This window comes from Myripristis murdjan, chromosome 21, assembly GCF_902150065.1.
Source record: "Myripristis murdjan chromosome 21, fMyrMur1.1, whole genome shotgun sequence".
NCBI classification, from domain to species: domain Eukaryota; kingdom Metazoa; phylum Chordata; class Actinopteri; order Holocentriformes; family Holocentridae; genus Myripristis; species Myripristis murdjan.
In genome coordinates, this window is record NC_044000.1 from 9785001 (window position 1) to 9794760 (window position 9760).

The 9760-nt window shown below is 41.9% G+C and overlaps 1 protein-coding gene across 1 annotated transcript in view; it reads left to right on the forward strand.

Annotated features, from left to right (window-relative positions):
- Positions 1-9083, forward strand: part of LOC115379926 (insulin-like growth factor-binding protein 5) — a 13870-nt gene extending 4787 nt beyond the window's left edge. The window contains exons 2-4 of the mRNA XM_030080896.1: positions 5362-5576; positions 5834-5953; positions 6192-9083. Of these exons, the coding sequence (XP_029936756.1) occupies positions 5362-5576; positions 5834-5953; positions 6192-6329 (473 nt within the window). The 3' untranslated portion in view covers positions 6330-9083. The remainder of the gene's footprint in view (positions 1-5361; positions 5577-5833; positions 5954-6191) is intronic.
- The last annotated feature ends 677 nt before the right edge of the window (positions 9084-9760 follow it).

The following is a 9760-nucleotide window of genomic DNA, read 5'->3' on the forward strand; positions in this document are numbered from 1 at the left end:
TTCTCATGTTTCTGAGGAGCCAGAAAACAATGGAGGGTCCAATCACTGAAAGGTTGGTGAAATGTTGGCCAGAATGGAAAATGAGTGATCCTTTCAGTGTTCCCTGTCCTTGTGGGTTAGCAAGTGGCATCAGTGCTGATTCTTAGTTTTGACCACAGGAGAGCCATCAGAAAAAATAAGTTAAACATCAAAAATATGATTTCTTTTAAAGAGGAATTCTTTGACACATCAATTAAATTTGTATAACATCTACCTGGCATAGGTACACAAAGTTAAAAGAAATATCTATGATTAAAATCAGTCAGCTACATAATTTGTGACAAAGCTTTAAATGATAACATACTGCAGTGCTATCAAATATGATACTGTAAACCCCTTACAAAGAAAGTGTTAACCCCAAATTGATGTTGAAGCGGGTTTTTTTCCCCGCTTGAATGTTTCCTTAGGGTTTTAGCTCTGGACAGTAAATTCAGGAGTGCTCAGCACAAGCCAAAATAGCTGCTTCTGCCATTGGGGAGTTAGAATATCGTCACACCCAGCAATTGTGTTGTGGTGATGGCGACCCAAAAAGAGGTTGCGTCCGTCCGTGTGGCTTGTTGAAAACCCAAACTCAGATGTGGGATGAGACCTCAAACCAAAATTAGGAGCACACAGTAGGACAACCATCTGCATTACTCTGATAATGTTTTTTTCGCATGACTGGTTTCAACTGGGATTGAACATTTATTTGCACTTAACGCAGAAGTTTAGCTGCAGAAGCTGTAAACAGTTCAATGAGTTTGCCACCTTGCCCACGCGGAGAGATTTTGCATCCTTTCAGCAGTGCTGTTTTGTAATTTATAATCCTTGAATTGTTCTAGATGCTATTTATACCATGCATTCAGAAAAGCAGGAAACTTTTTGATTGCAAAGAACATATTCTGTGTGCACAATACCATGGGAAAAGTTATTTCCTGGAAGTTCAGAGAACATGCACAGGGCCAAACAAGGATTCCTTCGAAGCAACTGGATATAAGCGTCCCTAGTTTTTTAGGACTTTTAGTCTGGTATGGAATGCAGCCTCTTTGAGCCTCCAGCAGCTCAATCTTCCACGCATTTCTTCCTTGCATCATCTGTATGGATAGAATATAGGGTGTAACCACCAGAATCAAAACCATTGTCCCTGTTGTTATCCCTCTCCTCCACATTTAACACATATTTATAAAAACATGCAACTGGCTATTCTTGCCTTTATTTCAGAATACAAACAACTCCAGAGGACAAATTCTTTGTTAGTATAACTCTGAATGCTTTTGCTATCAAAGAGCATTAGCTATTGTAATATCCAGCTATTACAAATGCCTCCGTTTTGAATCACCCCCTGTGACCCATTTTCCTTTGGTCACCAGGACCTAACTTTTGGACTGCTGCACCACATCCTCGCTGACTTGCGCAACTCCATTGTGGGCCTGTTTTGTTCACACCTCCCTTTCTGCTCTAGAAACTTCAGGGTTATCGGGCCATGGCCTCGCCTTCAAATATTAAGTAGCAGAGGTAGGCTAAGGCTGAAGGATGGTTTACTAATGTCGTGCTTTATATGATAGAGGGCCTCTGGCTCATTTATCCCCAACAATTATCTTGTCCTGCCCCCTGTTGAGATTAAACAGCATCTCTATTGAATACTCTCTTACATCTTGTAAAGATGTAATTTCAGATGCCTCGCAGAGAGTGACTTAATCAAAGGCAGGACACAACAAATGTGGTGTAATGTTGGGAAATCCAATGAAAGGTGGGAGAAGTCATTGTCCTGGCTTCTTTGCTAACCAACTGGTATTACTGTATGCTCATAAAGATCCAGTGGAGAGAAAAACTGAAAGAAGGGTTGGCTTATCTTTCATGCTTGGACTGCCGCCTGTAAGAAACTTGGGATATTCATGAAGCATAATTGTGCGCAGATGTTAATTTTTAAACAGAGAAGTATCAGGTGCACCTCCTTTGGCTACTCCACTCCTCTTGTCCTAATGAAATCTTTAGCTTGAGCAGAGGAAGAGAGAGAGATAGCGACACAGCTTTGGGCTCAGCTGAATGGAAGAGCTGCACGTGACTTGGCTCACTTGGCTCCTGTCCAGAGTCTTGGCTGGGTTTCAGTAGTTAAACACAGACCCTCTAAGCCTCCTTTACAAGCTGGGGACCCTGAGCATGGAAAAACTGAGTTTTTGTGGCCGCACTGAAGAGCCCACTTCAGAAAAGATGAATTTGGCAATTTAGTGAGTGAAAGAGAAAAGGAGACAGACATTGTCTACACAAAGGCTACACTCTGTGTAGTGCTGGCTAAGGATGGCACAGTTTGTCTCAATATCCTTTAACTGTAGGCTCAGTTCATGTACTTTCAGCCTGCATTTACATTGTAAGGATAACTTGAAAAATTCAGATTAAAAAGTCACTGGATGATTTTCATTGTTCTAAAACGTATCCCTACACACAAAAAGCAACCTGCTACCAGCCTGATTGATTGGTAACATGAACATATTAATGTGCCATGCCTCAAACTTTTCTTAGTCTGGCCATTTTTATACCCAACATTGATTACACATGAAACAAGAATGCTCCTTTAAAAAAAAAAGACACACAAAAAACAGAGCAGTTATTTTCAACAACAGATTTCATTGCCAAATATGTGGCATTTTAATCAAGTGCCCTAAGAAATTATTGGACTGAACAGCAGAAATAAAGAGTTTTTCCACCACAGTCCCAGGCATCATGTACATAGGAATGCTTGTTTGACATATTTATTTATAGCAGTTTATAGCCTCCTAGTCTGAGCGGGGAGACACGAGGACATATCCAAACACAAACTGGGGCCTGCCAAGTCATGAGTTGTGAGATTAATTTCAAAGAGACGGCAGTGCAGCGCAGAAGCCAGAGACCCAATTCTGGTAATCACCCTGCCCCCCTCCCATAGACTCCAGACGCTCATGCTGTGTCAGGCTCTTTGAACATCAGTTCCTGGGAGCCCATGTCCTTGTTACGTCTTTGAGCCTTTCTCCAACATAGCTTTGCACTAACAGGCCCATCAGCTGTGGCAGCCACTGGTTAAATCATTTTTTTCCCAACACATTCTTCCAGTTCCTTGCCCATATACTACTATGGAAGCTGATTTCTCTTTCAATAGCAGTTGGCGTACATTCCCCAGCCAGCATTCCTCTCTGGCTCAGTGAGTCTGGCCCTGTGCACCACGGCGGGTTTCCTTGTCAGATAAATATAACCAGGGTCATCCACTGGCACCACCACTTTGGCCAGTTGGGACCTGGCAAAGTCCCCACAATACCTCTGTACTTATGGTAGAGCTAAGCCAAGGGGGGAGTAGAGGGCTTCGTTCTGTGGCCTCAAAGAACCTCTGGCTGGGGGTCCAGGCTTAAGAGGCTGAGCCCCAAAGATGTGTGTGTGGGGGGGGCTGAGTAGGGATAAGGAACCTCAACCTCAAAATGTCCTATCAAGAGGGACTTTCAAATCCCTGAGACTGTAGTGCCCCCTGGGGGATGTAAAATTGCTTCTAGGCACGACATAAAATCTGACAGAAATGTGCAATCATGAAAACAGGCCCGCTGAGCAGGAGGATTTTCCAAAGGTTGACATTTGATTCAGTAATTCAGTTTGGGATGCATTCATATGAGTTGCTGCAGTCAGATGCCTCAGTGCCTCTTGAAGTTTAGCTGATATTTTCCAGACACAACTGAGGCAGCCATGTAGCATGTGATGCTGTTTTCCCTAGGTGTAGAAGTCTGCATGCTCACAAACATGTGCTGCCATGCGCTTGCTTTTCCATATTTGTGTATTTAACCATCAAGACCAAGGTACCTTGTTTCACTGTAATTATAGAGCGTCTTTGAAAGGAGCCTCAGTGAGGTAATGATGTTTGTAGGCTACTGGATGAAGCTAATTTTAAATGTCTGCTGTCTGTCTTGTTGTCACGAATATACATCATTTATATGTTGTTTTGTCAGGCTCATGAGTAAATATGTTTTGCACTATGTGCAGCATTATTTTTTCTGTAACCGCAACTAGAGAGTTTGGGAAACTGGGGTTGGGTGAGACAAGATGTGTTTGGATCGCTGGGTGAAGATCAGCTGTTGATCACTGGGTTCAGCCCCCACCCCCACCCCTTCCACCCCCCCTTCTCTGTAAACAAATGGGAAAGCAGCATTTGGTGGCCAAAAACCCTGGGAAACGCATCTGGCATGTATTTTTTTGAAGCACTAAAATAACAAGCTGTAGGATACTTCACATTTTGCACGGTGATGAAAGAATGCAAACGAAGGGTGTCAGCTGAAGTTTAATGAGTAATTTTTGGTTTGTTTTGGGAGAAAATTGGACTTAACCATCATTTCCTCTCAAAGTATCTGTGCTTTGTTCAGTGACATTCGTAAAATACTTCTAAAATGTCACAAATGTTGTCAAAAACCCCACTTCTCACAGATCCCTCATATTACCTGTTTATATGTCTTTGGTGGATGTTAATAACAGGATGGGAATTCTTGTAGATCATTTGATGTTAAACCATGCATAACATTGCATGAGAACAAACTAACCATAACATTCAACTCTGTGCATTTTTTCACTAGAAAAACAGCGCAAAGAATATCGTACATTTATAAAGGCCCCAGTATAATACGAAGTCAAACTTTTTGGGAAAAAAGATGTCTTGCGGGGGCCAAATCGCAATGATTCAGGCTCTTTCTGTGTTCTTTTGGCAAACCCCCACAGGCAAACTTTTCTTTTGTCTTTTCTTTTTCTGATACCTCCTCCCAACGTGACACATGGTCATTTCAGCCTTGAGTACACTGCCAGTTTAAGAGCTCAGAACAACATTTAAAAGTAAGCTGGTGACTGGAATTTTTCACTGTGGCAGTGTTGTACACGGCGCAGCATGTGGGTAGTGTAACGTGTAAGTCAAGGCTTTCTTGGGGTACTTGCAGTCTTTGTCTTGTCAGTTGTCTTGTCCAAGTTTTCATCTTTAATTGGAAACCCAAAATGCTGCCACAGAGCATATTTAAAACTTGATGTGCACATAATCAATTTCAGTTTCATCTAAGTCCATCTTGCCATCGTCTACTATACATCTTCACCTAGCTGAACTGATCAGCCTTCCCATTTCAGGGTTTCAAACTGTTTAAAAGGTGTTTGACATTTTTTTTTAACTGCATAATGCATACTGCCATATTTTTTTTTTTTTTTTTTTTTTTTTTACTGCATATTGCAATTTCTTTAATTTACCAAACTGAACTCACACTCACTGATATACACATAGCTGAATGGATAAGATAAATGTAAAAATCTAATCTGGCATGTGGTTAAAGATGTGTTCTGTCTATCCCTGTTTAGACCGTGAGTCCAGAGAACATGAGGATGCCATGACCACAGAGATTACAGAGGAACTGCAGCCGGCGAAAGTGCCACTCCTCCCCAAAGACATTGTGAACAGTAAAAAAGTCCAGGCTCTGCGCAAGGAGCAGAAGAGGAAGCAAGGCAAGCAGCGCTCGATAGGCTCCCCCCTGGATTACTCCCCTCTACCCATTGACAAGCATGAGCCAGAATTTGTAAGTATTTAAACACAGCGCACGTCACCCTTGTTAACAGAAATGGGGATGAATGTTACTTATAGCCACATATCGCTTCTGCAAACTGTAATTACATCTGCATTTAAAGTCATCATTTTAGTCGTCATATTTTTTGACATCTTAAGCAACCCACAAGAATGAATGCCAGATTCTTCTATAGCCTTCATAATGCTCTACACTACAACACCATATGCCAGTGCTGCTGGATTATAACCTCACTCTGTCCTTATTCAAAGGGTCCTTGCAGGAGAAAGTTGGATGGGATCATCCAGGGCATGAAGGACACCTCTCGTGTCATGGCTTTGTCTTTGTATCTCCCCAACTGTGACAGAAAGGGGTTCTTCAAGCGCAAGCAGGTGAGTTAGGTTCAGCAAACATTTGGACTTAATTCAGCCTTAAGTATGTGCTTCCAAATGTTTTACAGTGTTCAAGATGACTCTAAATATTTATACTGTCTTTGTCTTCTCTTTCCCTCACACCACCCTATTCTCTGCTCCCACTAACTCTTTCAAATAATCCTTTTCACATCTCCACCTTTTCCATCCCTTCTGCCTCTTTCCGTCAAACTCTCCGACCCTGTCTGCTGGCCTGCAGTGCAAACCTTCTCGCGGTCGCAAACGGGGCATCTGTTGGTGTGTGGACAAGTACGGCGTCCAGCTCCCTGGCACAGACTACAGTGGCGGGGACATTCAGTGTAAAGACCTGGAGAGCAGCAACAACAACAACGAGTGAAAAGGGGAGGAACTCTGTTTACCACCCCCCACCAACCCTCCTCCTCATCCCCTAACCACCACCTGACCCAGGGCCCACACCTCCTCTCCCCCATCACACCTGTCTGCTCTGCCCTCCATTCACTTCAAGATTTTTTTTCTCACAAAGGAAAAAAAGAATCCAAACAAAAGAACAGGCTTAAAAGAGAGACCTGTAATTTTCTTTTCTTTTTTTTTCTGTTGTTGACCGAGCACTCATCTTCAAATGAGGGGAAAAAAAACAGAAGATTCAGACCCCTCGACTATTGGCCATGGGGCCCCTTCTATGAGCCGGGTCCCCCGGCTACAGATCCATGAAAATATATGCACACAATGGATATATTTTTATAGAAGCTGGGGGTTTCAACACAACACTTTGTATCATGTAAAATTAACTCAAAATCATTGTGAAGAAAAAATAACATAAGGCACATTGATTCTAAACAGAACTATTTTAGCCACTCGGGGGTCTTGAGGCAATAGCTGGAACTTTTAATGATTGGCAGAGTAATTTGGTTTTTCAGCTATTTGTTTTCCAAGAGAAAAAAAACAGAAACATGAGATAGGGATCTGCTGTAACAGTTGACTCTATCTGGGTATGTGGTTCTGTCAGAGCACTTATGAATAGGGGAACCTGCTTAGATATGTGTACCTTCACAAAATGATGTGTGTATGAATGTATGTATGTGTGTATGTACAGTATGTATGAGCCTGTGTAGGTGTACGATGGAGTGAGCCTATTACAAAAGAATGTCCTTTTTCTTTCTCTTTTTTTGTTTTTGTTTTTGTCAACAATTATTGCTAGTGCTTGAAGTGGTCTTGGGGCTGGCCTTCTCTTACTAGCCTATGTAAAGTATGTCTCGGGACATTGAGAGCGTTTGGAAACAAAAGAGTAAGCAGATTGTTACAGATGAACCTATGTAAGTGGCTCTTTGACAATGTAGCTAGCCTGATATGCCAACTGTGCCTATTTGAACAGACACTGCCATGCAGGGCCACACAGAACTTAACAGAGAGCGCTGACTCTACTGGCGAAATAAAGTATACGATCAATATTTTTACATTGACCTATCAATGAACAGTATCTTTAACACTTTGCAGCTGGATTGACGCGAGTGAAAAATCAAACTTGCATTCGCCAGTAATGCCAGTGGCTTCTCTGATTCGGTTGTGTGAAGTGTAGTTTTGTATGGTTTTGTTTGTGCTGTTTTCTTTGCCTTCAGTGAAGTAACGACCGCCCACTTTTGAGCCATGTTCCTTTATCAAGTGGTTTCCCCTCAATACTGCTACTACAGTGTAACCGTGGTGTATTACAGTACATTTAAGTAGTTATTGAATGTTGTTTTTCTCTAGAAACAAACAATGACAACAATGTATTGGTGCTTGGAGAAAAAAAAGATTATTTTAGCCTGTTATCCATTTCAATAGGTCCTTGTAATCGGTCAGGAGAATGGCCCAGAGTCATTTGAATACAGGACAGTCAAAGAAGCTAACCCTTTGATGCCCTTCTGCTTACAAGCCTCTCTGTGGAAATGTTATCCTGCCTTTTCAACTACTTCTTAAAACAATACAAAACTGCCTTGAGGAATCGTGAGCAGTTTTTTTTTTTTTTTCATCTAAAAGAGGAGCATTGTCAAAAACAAGGGTTACAGTTAATAACAGGGTCAGTTAAAAAGTTCTATCTCTGTGTGCAAGTCACAGTGCCTTTCTACATGCAAATACATTTGAATAGTGGACGTGAAAGTGACATGGATGTCATAGGGGGCAAATTCCTTTTTCAGATGCCCCACCCCACTAGGGCTGATCCTTGTTATGATGATAAAGAGGTCTAGGTTTAGTTCTGATGTAGAGAAGAACGATGAATGTGGTAGGTCCTATAAATGGTGTCACAAATGCATTGCAAATCCATTATAATCTTTGCCTGTACCTCAGGGCAATTCTGGACAAGAGTGATTTGTGAGGAACCGCTGCGTAACCGCAGCCAGTTAAACCTCTCTCTTCTCTTTCTTCAACAACCAATAAGCTAATATAATTGCTTTTCATGTGACTGCCAATGTATTTGATTGCCAGAGAGTGGAAGCCAAAGGATGTTAGAGTCTGGAGGTGAATCATCGTCAAGGGTGGCAGGAGGACTGCTTCTCTCTGCATGTCTGTTTTGACAGGGAAGCCATTTCCTCAGCCAGGGAGAAACGGTGCGAGCATCCAAAATGGCTTCTGGTTGTGAACAAAACGTCAAGGCTCCTTGCCCTGCTTCCCACACCAAATCCCCACCACCACTTTCAAAAAAAAAAGCAGCTTGCACTTATTTCAGTTACTCAATATTGATACTGACACACAACGACGACCTGAGATGTGGTGTCATGAAGTTAGTGGGAAAAAACAGCCACAAAGCTAAATGTTGTGTTATCTTGTGCTTACCTTTTAAAGGTGGTGCTTCGAGGTAATATTTGTCGACAGGGGCTGTACAAGCCCATGCCTGGGACCTCCAATACAGCAACATCCTTTAGGGAAAATAGATAGAAAGTAACACATACAGTACACTAGCGATGGCACGTGCTCTCATGGCCTATTGCACAGATGAGAGAAAGACGGAGAAAGACTAAGAGGGGAGAAGAGAGGGTCAAGAGAGGAGACGAGAGCGAGCGCCATGGGCAGTGGTCATAATCAGGGCCTAGCCACTTCCCCGATATGGGGTCACCAATTGCATGACAGTAGATACAGTTAGCAAGACAGTTACCAGGAGGCTTGGGAGTCTGGGGAAGGCAATGCTGCAACCAGGGTACAGTATCAAGTTCCACTGTGATTTTAACTCAGAGCTAGTTGGAGCTTGTCTTGTGAGCTTAAAAGGAACATTTAATCATGTGTTATCTCACAAGTTGAAAATTATTTAAATATCTGGGACCACATCAATCAAAAGTGCGATAGACTTGACAAAATTTCCAGATATTTCCTTCTCTTATTTGGACGGTAGGCTGAGGCGAAAACAGGCTGTCCTTTGCCAGTGTCAGTGACCTCCTCCGTCCTGTTTGCAAGCTGTGACTTCCTCAGATTCCTAATCTCCTACTTGGTTTGAACTCTTAATCACATTTCATACTATAGTAGTACAGTAACTACAGCTTTTTTTCTGAATGCATAACACTTTCTGGATGAAATGAGACAAAACAATTGGTTATCATAATGTGGTGTTCACTGGCTTGTGAAATCAACCCATCGGTGGCAGGAGGATAGTGGGAATAAAAATGGTCAGCATTTGGAACTACGTTAAAACAAATACAGAAAAAAATACAAAAAAAAAAATACAAAAAATCTCAAATTATTAAAGTGAATATCACTGTGTAATATTTATTCAACTTGTAATTTATGTACTCTTTTAACCTTTGTCTTTTTTTGTTATGACAAAGCATTTATTTAAAT